Source organism: Desarmillaria tabescens, assembly GCF_030435595.1.
Source record: "Desarmillaria tabescens strain CCBAS 213 chromosome Unknown EV420scaffold_5, whole genome shotgun sequence".
NCBI lineage: Eukaryota > Fungi > Basidiomycota > Agaricomycetes > Agaricales > Physalacriaceae > Desarmillaria > Desarmillaria tabescens.
In genome coordinates, this window is record NW_026848304.1 from 461579 (window position 1) to 478051 (window position 16473).

The following is a 16473-nucleotide window of genomic DNA, read 5'->3' on the forward strand; positions in this document are numbered from 1 at the left end:
GGCAGCCATCATGGACGACGACCGTTCCGTCTTCAACAGCCCCATCCTTTACAGCGCCCTTTCTTCCTCCAGTTCACGGCACCTCATACAGCCTGACATCGACGCCGGCCTTCTTACTCTCTCGGACTACAAGACCCTTCAAAATTACTTTAATAAGAAACCCATATCCGCGCCTAATGTCGTCAGTATCTCGTGTTGAATACTGTATCTGTCATTCACTCATTCCTTTTCAGTGGTCGGTAGCAATTGGCGTTCTCGCCATTCAAACCATTCGTCTCTTTGACCGCCAGGCTACTCCCTTCTGGCGTAAACCATGGACTTTCGCGGTCGTGACGGGAGCAAGCGCCGCTCCCTTGATTTACTTCCGCAAAGTTGATCTCGACATGCAGAATGATGTCTTACAACGTCTTGAGAACCCGGAGGGCGTCAAGCAAACGTATATCAATGCTAAAGCGCGTTTCGCTCACGCTGCAGCACCTAATTTCGAACCTCATCCTGATGAACCTCCACCAGGTATTTCTTTCTCTGATTTAGTCCTTGTATGCGTCTCAACGTCATTGTTGTAGCCCTTGGACATCGCCCCATGCCTTTAGCCTCATCTACACCTTCGCCAGCCCCCACAACGGCATCCAGCCGTTGGGAACAAATTCGGGCTGCTAACGCGCGAAATCCGGGTATGTCTTCCTGGGACACCCTCCGGCAAAACCATGAGCGTGTCAGCATCAAACGTACACAATCCGGTGGTTCATCTAACCCTGACGAGTTTACCCGTGACGACCAAGCCACAGAACAAGCGCGTTTCGATGCATTACTAGAACAGGAGAGAAATTTCGGGCAAAATGTAAATGAATTCCAGAAGAAAAAGTAGTCCATATCCAGCACAAGTTGTAAAATACATGTACAGTAGAAACATATTGAGTACAAGCGAATACGGACCTCGGGGTAATAAAAGTATATAATACATTGGTTGTCTAACCGACATAAGAAGGGTTCGTGGGTACAGAACAATGCGCACCATCGTGATCGCTTGTTGTACTGGGTGACCATCCAGAACCAGAGCCACGACTCGGTGGCAGCTGAGGTGGGGTAATCCCCTCGTATTGGGGACTGACTGGCAACGGAGCGACAGTCGAGCGTTCCTCAGATCCTGTTCGTGATTCGTCTTTCTGCCACAACGTCTGAGAAGAGAATGGGTACAACGGGACTCCAACCTCCAGCGGTTGCTTCTGCGCCGTCATTCGCACTATTTCTCTCATAAGCCCTTGGAGCAGGCGTTCTTGTCGAGCTAATGGAATGACCGAAGTTAGTCATCCGGGGGCCACATGATGTCAGGGATCACTCACTTCCTATGGGAGATCTCTGCCCATAAGCAAGCATCGCAAATCTACAATCTAGTTGATGGCTGTTTCAAGACCTGACCCTATTGACTTCTCACCTGAGCACGTTGATTTCACCCCACACACTAGATTCCCTTTGAGTATCTCCAATCTCGATGAAATATTTACATAGTTGGACCTGAACGACGGCTGCCAGGTACCAGCATATCTAATGAACAGGTAAGTATAAGCTGGTGTTTACCGAAACGAAAACATACAGTTACAAAGGGGTGCAGCCTTGTGATGTCCAGGGATGTTGCAGAGAGCATATAGTATGCGCCTAAGATCTGTCGCGCCGAGTTGACACACCGCGCAGTTGAGACGCTTCGCCCGTCGCTGAAGTCCATATAGGGATTGTGGAGGGTTATCGTAGCTCTGTGAAGACTGTTTTAGCATCGTCGGCATTCCTGCGACATGTTTCACAAAACTTACGCATGAGGGATTATATGGACCATATACAGATCAGTGTCCAGTGAGCCGCCCTCGGGAGCGTCGGTCACTCCGGAATTATTCTTAAAAATATGTGGCAGGCTTTCTAGGAACTCGCTGGAGACAAGCTTGTCAAGCGCTTCAAACCCTGGAAGGAAGAAGGGGTTTTGGTTTTTGCTGGGGGCTGTTGCCGCTCGTAGACTCCCCCGTACATTATAATCAGTGACGCGGCCAAATAGCATCACCGCCTTGATCAGCAGTAAGAAGCTATCTGTGTATTGCGGAGGATGTCGTGTGAAGATGTCTGGAGTCGATAGATCCTGAGGGTTGCTCGGGATGGCGGCCTAGATTTTATTAGCATCAATATTCGGTGCATGTTAAACCGGCGCAAGGACCTGCCTCGGATTCGAAGTCTTCATTACGCAATGGCAACTCCGTGCCCAAATCTCGTTCGTCGACAGCGTGTATCCATCCGCCAACGGACGCTATTCGATCAAACATGATTGTCATCCACCAGGTCCTGCGACGAGACTCCAAGTCTCGAAGATCTTTGGGCGGGGCAAGGTAAGCACCGGGGGAGTTATTTCCATGTGTCGAGAAGGTCCCAGGATAGTTCAACCGTAATGGAACAGCGACTCTTGTCTGAAACCCGGCGAATATCCACACTTCTACCCATCGCCCTTCCTGATAGAAGTACCATGATAGTAAAATGCAAGCTTGCATGACTGAGAATATATCTTCGCCGCTCGCCATTGTTTTGTCGATGTACGATCGGGTCTTGCCAGCATGGAATTCTGCGAATGAGTCTCGGCGAACGCCATCTGGCATAATTACTACATTTTGAGGAGACCAGCGAGACGCCACAGTGCACTATAAATATTCGTCAATACCAAACTCATGCTCAGGGCAGTTACTCAACTATTGCGTGGAGGATAGCAGAATGAGGAAACGCCGGGTCCCGAGGCGACAAGAGCATCGAATTCAGAAATGAAGGACGGTGTAACACCCGTGCGCCACAAGGATCACACCGAAAAAATACATCTATGCTAGAAGGAACCCGTCAATCACTGAGACAAAACCAGGCAACAAATGCGTACTAGTGATTAAGGGTCGCAGGATCTGGGAGATCAGGGTTCCAGCCTGTGAACAACAGTTCCATGAATGGATCTGTAGGTAATTTTGAAGCGACGGGGAGTAATTGTGGGCTCCCGCTTTCACTCCTGAAGCGAGATTCAGGACTATCGGTGGAAATTAAGTTCATTAGGGAGGCGTGAGGTAAAGAAATGCCGCCTCCATTTGAAAGCGGTCTCGGTATGTCGGTGGGAGTGGTATTAAGCAGAGACGATTGGGTGGGAGAAATGGAACGAGGGGCGGTCTGTTGTTCGTATAGTTTGGTCTTCAATTGTGCTACGCGAGATGTGATGACGTGAGCAAACTTTGAATATGAGAAGACGTACAAATCTGGTTTTCCAGCTGCCTGATCCTTTCCAAGGGATCTGTGTCGGGAGCCAGTGTCAAGCCTTCGACAGGATCGTACGAGCATTGAGGTTCGCTGGGATGTCTGTGGACAATAATAAGGGCCAATGATCACTAAACGCGCTATATGAACGTACGCGTATCCCACGGGCGCCGGGACGCTCACGAGTGACTGCCATTGCCTGACATAGCGCGTGAGTGGAAGCACAGGCCGTTAGTTCGGAGATTATCACTTACTTGACGCATGTGCCGCAATGAGGACGAGCAGCGTCACATTTCTGAACAAAAACTGAGCTGTCGAGTCGATTCGAGCAAGAGAATTAGCAGGTTACATACAAGCTTTCTCTTACGACAGGAGCGGCAAGCCTAGCACACGCGATAAGCACAATCTGCAGCAGCAACAATCAGAGGAAGCCTGCCTGGTTTCTGCGGAGAGCTGGTCGAGTTGAGGATGAAGGGGCGGCTTTGGGCATCGACTGTGCTGTTGGTATCGAATAGAGACAGAGATAAACAGACGAGGATGTAATTAGATGTCGCTCAACGGTTGCCAGGTAGTATGTCGGGGTCGTCAAGCGAACGGGAATGAGATAGGGAAGACAAGACTGGCGGTAGATAATTCAGACAAGAGAGGCTATGTCACTCTTATTCTGGAGAGCAGCCGGCCAATATATAACTCACCCGCCGGCGGTGCACGTGGCTATTATTATTTCTACCATGTCGAATTCTGGGTTGTTTTCGATTTCTAGTTTTCAATTTGGTAATTTTTACTGATCATCTTCTGCACAGCGCACATCGATGATCTATCCCCCCAGACCAGCAGGTCCGTCCTGTGTCTCCATATTATCTCCATCAGCCGCCGGTCTGTGGGAACGGGGATACACCAACTCATGTGTTCATCGTTGATCGTATTCAAGTCTGTGATTAATCCCGTACTCGGAATCAAGTTCTCGAATCTCTTTCGCCGTGTGCATCGTTTTGCCGCGATGAGAGGATCAACACCATCCTTTGTACTTTTCACCCAAGAGCGCTGCTCATAATATATTCCTTATCATGATGAAATCATATCCACGATGTCTGATGGATCGCAACGTTGGGTGGAGATACAGGTTGAAAACAGAAAATTCTACGCTTTCCCATACTAGCAGTATTGCCAAACGACAACGCAATCGGATCAAGATCTTCAGAAGACCCTAACTTCATCCGGGTAAGAAGCGAATGAGAGAGCTGCTTACAGTATCGTTGCTACCACTTGCCGGGTGTGGGCGAGGTGCCGAAATTCAGTCAAGTAGATGCCTAGCATCAGAGAAGGATCTAACGCATATACTCCGCGACGGAAACGGGTGAACGCACCTTGCCAAGTTCCAAGGTTCAGCTGACCGTTGGTAATTGGTATGGAGACAGTAGGCCCAACTATGGCGGCTTTCGTATGAGATACGCTGTCCAGGTGACAGTTGAGAAGGCTACACGGTATGCACAGATGATGAGCTACTCACGAATCACTAAGAGTATCTCAGTCGATTCTGTCAGTCTCTGCATGACAAGATTTCCACTGACTCAGGACCTTCATCTGTGTGCAACCAGTTGAGACTCTCAGGAACGATATGATCCAAAGCCATGTCCATATCTGAGACGGAGGTGCTTAGCAAAACGTTATCTTGGTGATAAAAATCAGGTATCGCACCTCTCCTTACATCTGTGCAGAAACTAAGTCAGAATAATCAGCAGCATGAAACGTTTCTTACCCTTATCCCAATTCTCATTTAGAGTCAAAGCACAAGACGTGTGATTTCTACACATATACCATAATTGAGTACATGTTTTTTAGAAACCGGCGGGCTCACACGAAGAGAAATAGCATTCCGACCTGCGGCGAGGTGAACTTACTGATTGGAAAACTGATCAAGGTTTACGATAATAGCTCACCGAAATTCCTTCCAGTCCTTCTTTGATGTTTGACCGAACCTCGTCAGTTATCAGATGGCAGCCCTTGGAGCGACGCGATAACGTGAATGTCTTTTGCCAGCCCATGATGTTTTTGGATCGTGGTAGCAAGTTATTTAAAGTGAGGGTGATTTCAAATTACTGTGACACGTGCTTTTGCTGAGAAAAACAAATTGAATTTGGTCGTCGGAATTCTTGGTTAATCTCTGCTACTTGCCTCTAATTTGCTGGATGCAGCGGCTGCCCTCACTTTTCAAACGAGCTTGGCGGTATCCTCTCCTTAGACGTCATCACTCTTTTCCTCCCAGGCCGACCTCCAATTGGACCGCATCCTCTAGCAGCTTCCGCATTCGGCAAGCCTCTACGTCTGCAACCACCACTGCACGCTCGGCATCTATGTCTACTCCTTCAGAAAGTTTCGGAAACTTTGATCTTGTCAAAAGAGTCAAGCTTGATTTCACGGATGTTGTTGTTTCGAAATGGAGGAGCCGTGTGACGGGTCTGAGCGTTGTTCATCTAGATTACACAGGTAGTGTTTCTTGCAGCTCTTCAGGGTGTTTCTCTCATTCTTTCATGGATAGCCCCCATCGTCAATGGTTATTTTGTTGTCGGCACCGAAAGTACGTATCAGAGATTACTGCATATGTTCGTCCCGCTCAATAGAAATGTGACTCAGTATTTGATGATTCTGGTTGCCCCCATACTCTGGAACAGTACGTCGTTCTTGATGTTTATCACTGATTGTTATTAAACCTCTGTAGTCTTGTTTTTATGGGGTCAGAGAAATATCCGTACAAGGGTATCATCGATCATTTGGCTAATCGCGGCTTCTCAAACGGGACTAACGCCTGGACGGACACGGATCACACTGCCTATACAGTCTCTACTGCCGGAGAACAGGGATTCCTGCAATTGTTACCTATCTATGTCGATCATATCCTGTATCCCACAATAACACAAGCTGGGTGAGTACTTCCTATATATACCGCGCTTCTGGCGTGTCGCTGAATAATCTGCAGTTTTGTAACAGAAGTGGGTCTCAGTTTCTGTACTTGTAACATGGAGGCTCATAGAATTAGGTGCATCATATCGATCCAAGCGGACAGGATTCAGGTGTGGTATACAGTGAGATGCAGGGCCGAGAAAATACTTCGGGAGATCTTATGGCTCTTCGGTACGGTGGTCTATTATAAGCCTTCATTTCATTTCTCATCGTTCTGGACAGGGCACAACGGCTTTTGGATCCACCAGGTTGCGCCTATCGCAGCGAAACAGGCGGTCTTATGGAAGCCCTACGAGTACTCTCTGTCGAGCAAAGTATGTTGTTCGCGATTGCAATTACTTTCGGTTTAACATTGATCTAGTAAGGAAATATCATGGCACGTATTATGTCCCCCACAACTTGACCCTCATTGTGGGAGGTAAACTTTCCAGTGGCACCTCGTCACTGTTGGATGTGGTACAAAACAAAGTGGAACCTGTTCTCATCTCGCATGGACAAAACAAGGGACCTCGGCCCCCAGGTTGGAAACGGTCCTTTGTTGAAACAGCCAGTGCTGCTAGACCCCCGATTGCTGAAACCATCAAGGAAACAATAGATTTCCCCGAGCAAGATGAAAGTTGGTGCATATCTCCATTTTGATGGCGCTCTTTTTCAATTGTCCTACAGGTGTTGGCGAAGTTACCATTACTTTCCTAGGCCCTGCTACAAATGACTTTCTAGGACGGAAGGTATTTCTCGTAATTCAAGTTACTTCCGTCTCTTTATTTATATGAATTACAGGCTGTTGATATTTTGGCCACATACCTTACCTCTTCTGCAGTAGCGCCTCTCAACAAGGAATTTGTTGAGATAGAATCACCCCTATGGTCGGTGGTTTCTCTCTTCCTTAAATCAAAATGTTCTCACTTGTCTTATCTTAGCACGTACATCTACTTCTCCGAGGACATTAGAGCTACCCGCGTCTACCTCCCTATATACATTGGTTCCATTCCAGCAGAGCATCTGGACACTTTCGATCAAAAGCTGAAAACTACTCTTCAACGTATCGCCGATGAAGGGATAGACATGGAACGTATGGCTATGGTCATCAATCGTGATGAGCGTCAGGTTTCATGATTTATCGGCCTCCTTACATCCTTGTGGCTCACCTTTACGTTCATCTAGCTGCGCAGTAAGCTAGAATCGGCTAAAGGCGATACTTTCTCCACCAACATCATCACGGACTTCTTATATGGTGCCGAGGATGGATCGGAGCTGAAGGACTCTATGGACGAAATCAACCAATATAACGAGATAAGATCATTCTCAAGTAAACAATGGACGGATCTTCTGAAAAAGTAAGGTTCCCCCCAGTCAGTTATACTTAATCCTTCATTCATTCTTTCAGATATTTTATTGATCCAGCATCCGTCATTGTTATTGGTAAACCTTCTGCTGCCTTGGCTAAGAAGTTGGAGGAAGATGAGAAGGCTCGCGTTGCTGCTCAGGTCGAAAAACTTGGCCCGGAAGGTCTCAAGAAGGCGGCGAAGGAACTTGAAGCTGCTAAAGCAGAACATGATCTCCCGATTCCTACTGAGGTGCTGACAAAGTTCCCAATACCCGATGTCAAGAGCATATCCTGGATACCAGTCCAGAGTCTCCAAGAACCGGGTAAAGGTCGAAATTCTGCTCCAGGACGAGTGGGGACCTCACTGTCCCAACACGTACATAGTGATGGTTCTGCCCTACCCTTCTTTGTACAATACGACCATGTCGAGGTGAGCGTTTTCTCGCTCTACTCCTAATGGTTATTGAGAAAATTTGTAGTCAGATTTCGTGACTGTTCACGGGTATTTCTCCCTCGCAAAGGTTCCCCATCACCTGCGACCGTATGTCAGAGAGCTCTTCCCCTGCTACGGAATTAACGATCCTTTTGTATAGACACATATCAACCTATCTTTCGGCGTTCTTTGCATTGCCTGTACAAAGACAATCTGGTGAATGGTTGAGCCATGAAGAGGTTATCAACAAACTTGATGATGAAACTGTATCATATGAGGTGGGACTCGGGGTGTCAAACGCATTCGCTGAAACTCTTCGTGTCAGCATCAAAGTCGAAGTATCTGGATATGAAGTTGCTGTCGCTTGGCTGAGAGACCTTGTGTATGGCGCTCGCTTTGACAAAGAGCGGTAGGTGGTGGTCTCTCGCTATCCTTTCTCTACCCTCTGAACCAATTTCCTATCCGCCAGGCTCCAAGTAACTGTTGCCAAAATTCAACAATCCCTCCCTGAGCTCAAACGCGATGGCAACACGGTCCTGGGCTCTCTGTGGGCAGATCTCCTCTACAATGAAAGCTCGACGTCCCGAGCGGGAGGAGTTCTTCCTCAGATCGATTTCATTCCCAAGCTCGTCAAACAGCTACAGGAGGAGCCAGACAAAGTAGTCGCGAATTTCGAGGAGATCCGGAAGCACAGTAAGCGGCTTTCAAAATATAAAGAATATTTCTTAGTGTTTTGCTCTAGTGACTGATCCTTCCGGCATGCGATTCTCGGTTACAGGGGACGTTATGAAACTACCACAACCAAGGAGTGTCTGGCCCAAGTATTTCCACTCCGTTCCGGTACGTCTACAGTTGAAATGTGAACTTCCCGGCTAACAGGAGTGTCAAAAGGACGTGCCTCTAGCACCCGTTCCTTTAGTGTCTGATAGGCTCAGTACTGTTGGCGAAAATCCTGTTAAGAAGGTTTACCTTTCGTCCAATATCCTTCGAAATTCTCTAAATGCTTACTCCTAGGCGATTGTCATGAGCCTCCCTACGATAGGGAGTTCATACGTTACTCACACTGCCAAGTGTCTCAAAGGTTTCCAGCAACCTGAGTATCCCGCTATCCGTGTCGCACTTGAAGTTCTCAACGCCACTGAGAGTTATCTCTGGGTTCGTGCTTTCTCCTAACAACAGAAACAACGTGTAATGACTGTATTGCTTCATAGCGGTATATCAGAGGTTCAGGCCTTGCATACGGCGCGTACGTATCAATAGACCTTGAAGCTGGGCTCTTAAGCTTCTCGTTGTACCGGGCAAGTTCGCCTCTAGAATGTAATTGACGCTTTTACTGACTCGTGATCCTAGAGCTCTAACAGCATAGGAGCTTTCAGGGAAGCTTCAAATGTCTTGAAAGGACTAGTTGACGGAAGCGTATGTCGTCCTTCCAGATTACCTTGGGAAATTTGACGAGCTGGCGACTCTAGGTTCCCTTCGATCCAACAACACTCGATGCCGCCAAGAGCAGTATTGTGTATGGTATTACCAAGAGCGTTTCTACGGCAAGTCGCGCAGTAAGTAGGCAGTTATGTAAGTGTAATCCTCTCTGACATCTTAACAGGCAAGTGTTTCTTTCACGAACCAAGCTCTAAAGGGCCTCGCACAAAACTACCAAGTTGAATTACTTGACAAGCTACAAGCTGTCACCCAGGAGGATGTCTTGGCTACATTGCGGACGCATTTCCTACCTCTTTTTGATCCGTCATCATCTGTAGCCGTCGTAGTAACGTCTCCTGCTAAAGCAAGCGAGATTGCTGACGGATTAAAAGACGCTGGCTTTGATGTGGAGAGCCGGCAGCTGGAAATTGACCCGGATGAATATAGTGGTAGCGGTAGCGAATGTGATAGTGATTGCGATAGCGACCATGACCATAGTGACTAGTTTATTGTAAGTAGCTGTAGTGCATACATTACATTACTCCCTTGATAACTGCTCTTGCGGCTGCACTTCATTGGTACCAATGACTTGGATCATCTTTTCATCCGCCTCTCCTGGCTTCAGTTCAACATTTCGGAGGAAATCATTCTGAACCAGAAACCGGATAGCTTGGGAAAGATTGGAGACAGTCACGCGTATCTCAGGAAGAAGAAGCTGGATAGATGCTGAGCTAGAATGACGACAGAAAAGCTTAAACACGCACGTTTCGTAAAAGGGTTGGCTGGGTGGGAACGGGCGGCTGCAGAGGTCTCTTTGGCGGAGGTCTACTTATTGGTGCAATGACCTTGGACGGCAAGGACGGAGGATCATCTACCACAGGACTGGAGGTCACCTTTGATGATAAAACCTCCGGCTCGCCATTATCGCTGCTATCGGTATCCGAGGAGCTGGAATCAGGTTCCGCGGGAGGCTGAGCTGGTGTAGGGTGGGCGCCTCCTCGCCCACGCCAGCCGGAATCAGCAGTACCTCTAACGTGACCACGTCCCCTTTGGCGACCACGGTTCGGTACCCGAGGTTCATTACCCACTGTCCTCTGCCGTTTTCTGCTAAAGAGGCCGAGCTCCTCGACGGACAACTGGCCTCGCGCTATAGCCTCCTCTTGCTTCCGCTTCTTCTCTTGTACTCTGTTATCACTAGGCCAACGTTTCCTACGCTCTGCAAGCCATGAGTCGAGAACTTCGGGGGAATCCAGGACAAGGGTTGTTCCTTGTATGGCCACGGGCTTGCTGGACAGAATTTATTAGGCTTAGAACACGGTGCGAAGGTTCGACGTACCCTTTGAGACTAGGGTCCGCATCCCAGTTGTCGGTTTTCTTCTGCTTGTCCCATCCAGGAGGGAAGATTAGGTGCCGGTCCATCATGTGAGTCTCGACGCTTTTTTGAGAGCCTGTAAACGTGCAATTTTTATATGTGCAACGGCTGTTCCCTGCCTGGTACCAAGATGAGGCCCCTGCATTCATCGGACGAGATCTGGAAGACGAAGAAGCTGCAGTGTAGGTGCTAGAGATAGCGTATCCTTGGGACGTAGTCGCGTACGCCTGAGCATAGTGACTGGAGTAAGCCTGGCCGTATGTATCTGAAAGGCTGGATTTTATAGCAGCAGCAATATTGTAGGACGAGTTGTTGGCCATTTCAAAAATAGCAATTGGCGATTACATCATATTCGCGATGCGCAAGAAATTTTTGTACAGACCACGTGTGAGTAAATAACACGTACACGACCCCCCCAGTAAGTAGCTCAAACGTATGATAGTCATGTATACATACTTTTAAAGTGTCTGTCAACAAGCACGAAAGCAGTACGATATAATCAGCCATCAACGGTAAATATTGGCTAGGGAGCAGGGCGGAAAGTATGTAACGGCATTTTGACAGCAAGGAGGGAGACAGTCCGAGACGAGGAGAGTTGGCGGGTCGGCGGTTCAAGATGATAGGAAGGCGGAACATATGAACAGAGGGGGGAAGACTTAGACTACTGTAAAATGGACAAAAGGTGAAGACGACGTTGGTGAGATCCCAAGTATCGTCAATGCTAGAAAGCTGATTTTCCAGCAATTGGCGCATTCAATGCGAGTAAGGAAAAGGGATCAGAACTAATCCTGCAATTCCTGCGGCTGCTCCCGTCCTACCCTTCTCTCCTTTTCGCTCTCCAGCTGGTTGTACAACAAGAACAGAGCCTTCTCGTTCGCTTCGGGGGTACCGACGATGGTGAACATTCTTTCACCGGTTTCATCGTGGGGAGCTTTGGCAATAGAAATTTTGGAACCGGATAGGCGTCTGATCTCTGTAATCTTCGTTCCGCTCCGACCAATGATACAACCGACCATGTCAGAGGGAATGGAGATATTCTGGGTACGCAGATTGGCGGGTGCAACTGACATTGGTGTTGCCCCCATGCTGGGAGAGGTGGGCGGCGATAAATGACCACGTATGTCGCCATTAGAGCGGCGGGAGCTGCTGGAGTAGCCGTTCGTAGATCGTCGGTTCCCAGAACGCTCCTCGCTAGTTCCGGGATGGTACAACACCGTGCCCATACCTCGCTCGTAGTCTTCCAAGAGACACTTGCCAATCTCCTCAATGGCATGCCCAATGGAGTCTGGAGAGCCCTGAACCTCCACAATACGTTCGGTTGACTGCGGAAGCATATCTTTCGAGGCAATCATACGCGCACCAGAGCCGTCTTGGATGGCCTTGATTTTGAGCCCACTGCGTCCAATAATGGTACCCATGAGATTGTGCGAGATAAGGAGACGGATGGAAGTGTGAGAGGTGGAAGGCGAGGCAGGAATGGGAGACGAGGGACTCGAGGCCACGAGCTGCGAGATGATGAGAGTGTATGCCTAGGGCCACTGTCAAAGAAAATCGCCGAATTATTTGATAAAAAAATACGTACCCTTGCTACGGCCTCGACAAGACCCGTAACTGTGAGCACCCGCTCGTGTACACCAGGGATGACCTTGCTGACGCCAGCCTTGACACCGGTCTGGTCTCGCAAGTCGGCGACGTTTTTACCAGCCTTTCCAATAATGACACCTGCGTCCTTGGTGCTAACGAGGGCGCGCAGGGTGAGAATATCATGACTGGAAGGCGAAGCAGAGCGCGATTGCGGTGGCGAAGCTGTAAAATTAAACCGGAAAACAAAATAAGTGTCGTCGACGGGAACGAGGAAGAAAAAAAGGGACGAACCCGAATCACGTCTTTCGGAAGAGTCGGAAGGCATGGAAAAGGGCGGGGTAAGAGGAAGAAGGGAAAAGGGAGAAAAGGGCAGGAGGGTGGACGGGAGAGAGAAAGGGCGATGATGACTGAACTGTGAAAAAGTGTTTTTTCGGCTCTGCGCGTTTGCGCGCCTTTTGGCTGCCGATTTGAATTACAGCTGGTCCAGCCTCTTCTTACTCATTCATTCCCATACGCCATTTACGCTTACTTATTCTTACTTTTCTCTCGGTACTTTCAGAAAGCAGTCATATAATAGAGAAGGGCGCCAAACGTCGTATACGCAGCACTGCAGTAACATAGTATGGACATTCACATAACATCATAGTAGTATAGCAGCTAGTAGCCGAGCTGGGTAAGCTTCTCGAAAGACGACGATTTGTCAAGGGTGGCCTTTTGGCGAAGCTTGATAGCAGCAAGCTAGCAAGAAAATCAATATCAACAATTCTTTGGCTGGCTTACACACATACCTTGCGTTCATGGAATGCCTGGGCCTTGATTTTCCTCTTCTCCTCCAAACGGTCCACGACGTCCTTGTAACCCCAGCCGACCTCGTGAGACAGACGCTATTGCAAACCAATAAGTACACTGAGAGCCCAACTACCATAAACCAACATACCTTGACTGTGCAGTACTTGCGACCAGGCTTCAACCTCAACACCCTCAAGGCCTCCGGAACAACCATCCGCTTCTTGCGGTCATATGGAGGAGGAACACCCTCATAGAGCTTCAGGCGCTCCAAGGCAGCAGCACCCCGGGCGCTCTTGTGAGGAGTCATTCCTCGGATGGCCCGGTAGAGAATCTTCGAGGGCGCACGGTGATGGAAGGGGCCGGATTTTTTGGGATTAACAATGTGGCGTTTGTGGAGGAAGTTGTGGTATCGGAGCTGATGAAAACAGTATTTACACCAAGGAATCGCGTCAAATGTTGTTAGAGTCATACCTTGTTGCGGAAAAAGCTGCCAGAGATGTTGATCTCCTCGCACCTAACCACGACAATTTTCTGGCCACTAAGGATCTGCTTGGAGATGATCGAGGCCAGTCGACCAAGGAGGTGACCCTTGCCATCAATTACGATGGGTGTCGAAGAGAAAGTGGCCATCGCGAAGTCTGCGAAATCGAGGTCAATATTCACGGTTTTTCCTGGCAAAAAAGCGGGGCGGAAAAGGAACAGACCTAGAATGTCGAGGGAACAAAATTCAGCAATGCAAAAGATATATACAGACCAGATTTACTTACCTTGAGGAGTTGAGCGGTGTAATTCGATTGCGGCGTACAAGGGAGGAAGCCACTGGCTCCGATCCAAACCTTGTTTCCAACTGCATAGCTGCCGGCATCTACCGTTTACTCGAACCAGACTCGTACGCTTATGTAACACTCTTGCATTAGTCATCAGTATCTACCCCTGTCTACCTCCAAAATAGTGGCGGAGGCTGCCCCGGTATTTGCCTCTAAAATCAACAACGAATAAATGCCCAGAGTCTGGGTACTTCTCCTGCATATCATTCACATCTCCATTTGACTTGCAATGCGCTGTGGTGACATACAGCTGGTCGTTATTGGGCCCTACCTTTATTCAGAACCAAATCAGGTTAGTTGCGACTACAACTTACCTCCAAAACAACAGGCAGTTACACGCCACACAGTAGGGAAAAAGATCTCAACGTCAATGTTTCCTTCGCGGGTGAACCTAACAATTCGTGATCCCTCCCATCTGTGAAGAAAGGGGTTTACATGATAATAGCTCGTTAGAGATGTCCATCTTACCGAGCGCTCCAGATACATCCCTCTTCATCGATGCATAGCCCGTCACAAAATCCGGGAAGGTTGAATTTGTTGGCGTCGATAAAGACGCGACGATTCGACAAGTTGCCGTCGTCATAATCGTATGCGTAAATTATGTTTCGCCTTGTGTCCGTAAAGTAGCTTATTCCTGGAGTCAGAGAATTACTTTCGCCAAGGACACTACGCACGTACAACGTCTCTTCGTCTAAACTCCAACCCAAACCATTTGAATCCTTAGAGGATATGTTTGATGGTGTCAGTGACAGTACATCATAGCAAGGACGCACCGTAAACGGTCCTTCATCGACTACCTTGACGCTACGATCATTCGGATCGTATCTATACAACATCCCGGGAACGTCGTGTTCTTCAGAATACACCGTTCCAGCAAAGAAGCGACCCTTGCTGTCGCAAGCTCCGTCGTTGAAGCGAGTGTGCGGTTGTTGATCGGCGGGTATCGGCTTACAGAGATAGTTCAGGGTGGACCCATCGAGTAGAGCAAAGCCTTGAGACGCTGCGCAGGCCAACTAGAACTCAAGTCAAAAACGCCGCAGGCTGGGAACAAGGAGGGGAACAGACGCCGGTACTACGCAGAGCGAGACAAGTGATAGAATCTTCATATTGATCTACTGTGAGTTGGTTGTCTTGTGTGTTGAAATGATAGACCTGCAAGTATGTAGCATTAGAGCGATAGCAAGCGCTGTTTCTATCCCAAGATTAACCTTCTTCTCCTGGATGTCAACGAAATGTAAGACCCCGTTTCTGGGATCATAGATAGGACCTATGGTAGTTTCAGCGTGAGCGGCCCGGGCGGTGAAGGAACCGTATGGTGCAAATGGCACACCTTCTCCCAGGGTGCATCCCACCTTCAAGAGAGGACGGTCAACGATAATCTGAGATGTGCTCATCGATGAAAGGGTGGGCAAAAGACGTCTTGGTGGTTAATCGAGCAAGTGAGGCAAGACAAGCAAATATGGACATCAGACTCCTCTGTCTGCGAAGATCATGAGTGCTCCTGAATCAGAAATACTTACGTGTTCCGCATGGTATTCCGGCTCTCAAAACCGAAGGGCTTGAAACTTATGACCAAAGTATTCGACCTCGTAAATGTCGGGAAAAGTTTACTAATCAGATACTGGTTGTCATTGTGTTGGGGAGCATTACAAAGGTAAATATCCTTTTCAGTGAGCTACAAAACGGGTTAGAACTACAATACTATTCTACGCAAAAGTAAACGTACCCTCTGGAGTCTCAGAAATGTATTTGATGACTGCGGAACACAAAGAATAAGCGGCAGCTAGTGTATGTGCGAAATCAACTTACCCTGCTCAACTGTTTCCATCTCATCAGCTGCTTCATCTGGTATTTCTATCGAGAATTCCTAAACTGATGCTCGATATCAAAGCACACGAGAAATATAACTCCATCGTACCTCTTCCACTGCCATGACCACCTCAACGGCATCCAAGCTGTCAAGACCAAGATTTTTGAACGAAGCGCTGGGTCCCAGCTAGTAGCACCAATTAGCTGAAAGTAAAACGCGCCGCCGAGTGGACGCATACCTGCTCAGCCTTGACCTTCTCAAAACCTTTGAAAACACTCAAAACGCGGTTCTCAATAGCCTCCTTGGTGAGACCGGACCCGGCGGAATACCATCTGGCGGGAAGCTGGCGCTGGGAGTAATAGACGTTCAAGAATGGACGAGAGAGAGTTGCGGGCCTGGCGGCAAGGCGAAGGAAAGACATGACTCGTTAGTGAGATAGACAAACTTGAGGAAGAGACCGGACAGTTTGATTGGCCAGAATGTTAGGTCCAGACACCTTCGGACTTTGAACAAAACAGAAAAATTATGATTGGACAACCACCGTTATTCAACTTTTACCGTCATGGATGAGCTCGAACGCAGTGCCTTTTCTTGGTATTACTTTTATGGTTTTACAATGCTATTGGAACGTAGATTGCTTGTAGTGTGGTCTTTTCTTTCTTATTTTCTTCATCAGTCCCTCAATAA

At 48.2% G+C, this 16473-nt stretch overlaps 9 protein-coding genes across 9 annotated transcripts; 2 read left to right on the forward strand and 7 right to left on the reverse strand.

Moving 5' to 3' along the window:
* Nucleotides 1-10: 10 nt before the first annotated feature.
* Nucleotides 11-868, forward strand: EV420DRAFT_1637241 (uncharacterized protein; the record flags this gene model as incomplete). Its single annotated transcript, XM_060476681.1, has 3 exons — nt 11-181; nt 234-513; nt 567-868. 3 exons carry the CDS (start codon nt 11-13, stop codon nt 866-868), a joined length of 753 nt encoding a protein of 250 aa, XP_060336124.1.
* Nucleotides 869-919: 51 nt separating this feature from the next.
* EV420DRAFT_937214 (uncharacterized protein) lies at nt 920-3912 on the reverse strand. The gene is made up of 13 exons (XM_060484060.1): nt 3701-3912; nt 3618-3647; nt 3519-3559; nt 3419-3463; nt 3263-3366; nt 2903-3212; nt 2725-2851; nt 2205-2675; nt 1809-2149; nt 1595-1751; nt 1436-1545; nt 1344-1384; nt 920-1285 (listed from the first exon to the last, which is right to left on the reverse strand). The coding sequence occupies exons 1-13, from the start codon at nt 3752-3754 to the stop codon at nt 972-974; spliced, it is 2145 nt and encodes a 714-aa protein (XP_060336125.1). The 5' UTR covers nt 3755-3912; the 3' UTR covers nt 920-971.
* A 429-nt stretch (nt 3913-4341) lies between these two features.
* On the reverse strand, nt 4342-5344 carry EV420DRAFT_1512746 (uncharacterized protein). The gene is made up of 9 exons (XM_060471672.1): nt 5205-5344; nt 5123-5145; nt 5024-5070; nt 4963-4974; nt 4836-4905; nt 4775-4780; nt 4632-4717; nt 4514-4574; nt 4342-4459 (listed from the first exon to the last, which is right to left on the reverse strand). The coding sequence occupies exons 1-9, from the start codon at nt 5307-5309 to the stop codon at nt 4453-4455; spliced, it is 417 nt and encodes a 138-aa protein (XP_060336126.1). The 5' UTR covers nt 5310-5344; the 3' UTR covers nt 4342-4452.
* Nucleotides 5345-5618: 274 nt separating this feature from the next.
* On the forward strand, nt 5619-9909 carry EV420DRAFT_1637243 (Metalloenzyme, LuxS/M16 peptidase-like protein; the record flags this gene model as incomplete). The annotated part of the gene is made up of 23 exons (XM_060476682.1): nt 5619-5751; nt 5804-5842; nt 5899-5935; nt 5984-6187; nt 6242-6254; nt 6302-6396; nt 6448-6539; nt 6587-6841; nt 6892-6953; nt 7006-7091; nt 7146-7332; nt 7390-7562; nt 7613-7982; nt 8032-8093; nt 8146-8394; nt 8455-8678; nt 8728-8825; nt 8877-8948; nt 9000-9140; nt 9197-9287; nt 9352-9401; nt 9455-9541; nt 9589-9909. 23 exons carry the CDS (start codon nt 5619-5621, stop codon nt 9907-9909), a joined length of 3141 nt encoding a protein of 1046 aa, XP_060336127.1.
* Nucleotides 9910-9942: 33 nt separating this feature from the next.
* EV420DRAFT_1475311 (uncharacterized protein) lies at nt 9943-11096 on the reverse strand (the record flags this gene model as incomplete). Its single annotated transcript, XM_060469272.1, has 3 exons — nt 9943-10119; nt 10169-10691; nt 10741-11096. 3 exons carry the CDS (start codon nt 11094-11096, stop codon nt 9943-9945), a joined length of 1056 nt encoding a protein of 351 aa, XP_060336128.1.
* Nucleotides 11097-11327: 231 nt separating this feature from the next.
* EV420DRAFT_937556 (uncharacterized protein) lies at nt 11328-12785 on the reverse strand. The gene is made up of 3 exons (XM_060484061.1): nt 12652-12785; nt 12359-12582; nt 11328-12305 (listed from the first exon to the last, which is right to left on the reverse strand). Exons 1-3 carry the CDS (start codon nt 12683-12685, stop codon nt 11559-11561), a joined length of 1005 nt encoding a protein of 334 aa, XP_060336129.1. The 5' UTR covers nt 12686-12785; the 3' UTR covers nt 11328-11558.
* Nucleotides 12786-12869: 84 nt separating this feature from the next.
* Nucleotides 12870-13966, reverse strand: EV420DRAFT_1512759 (60S ribosomal protein L13a). The gene is made up of 5 exons (XM_060471673.1): nt 13917-13966; nt 13621-13787; nt 13298-13564; nt 13149-13244; nt 12870-13098 (listed from the first exon to the last, which is right to left on the reverse strand). The coding sequence occupies exons 2-5, from the start codon at nt 13777-13779 to the stop codon at nt 13018-13020; spliced, it is 603 nt and encodes a 200-aa protein (XP_060336130.1). The 5' UTR covers nt 13780-13787; nt 13917-13966; the 3' UTR covers nt 12870-13017.
* On the reverse strand, nt 13967-15571 carry EV420DRAFT_1512764 (uncharacterized protein). The gene is made up of 8 exons (XM_060471674.1): nt 15307-15571; nt 15185-15243; nt 15042-15128; nt 14750-14989; nt 14655-14695; nt 14445-14603; nt 14291-14391; nt 13967-14243 (listed from the first exon to the last, which is right to left on the reverse strand). The coding sequence occupies exons 1-8, from the start codon at nt 15368-15370 to the stop codon at nt 14077-14079; spliced, it is 918 nt and encodes a 305-aa protein (XP_060336131.1). The 5' UTR covers nt 15371-15571; the 3' UTR covers nt 13967-14076.
* EV420DRAFT_1512767 (acyl carrier protein) lies at nt 15572-16263 on the reverse strand. Its single transcript, XM_060471675.1, has 5 exons — nt 16025-16263; nt 15895-15972; nt 15786-15843; nt 15703-15732; nt 15572-15651 (listed from the first exon to the last, which is right to left on the reverse strand). Exons 1-5 carry the CDS (start codon nt 16205-16207, stop codon nt 15644-15646), a joined length of 357 nt encoding a protein of 118 aa, XP_060336132.1. The 5' UTR covers nt 16208-16263; the 3' UTR covers nt 15572-15643.
* Between the last annotated feature and the right edge of the window lie 210 nt (nt 16264-16473).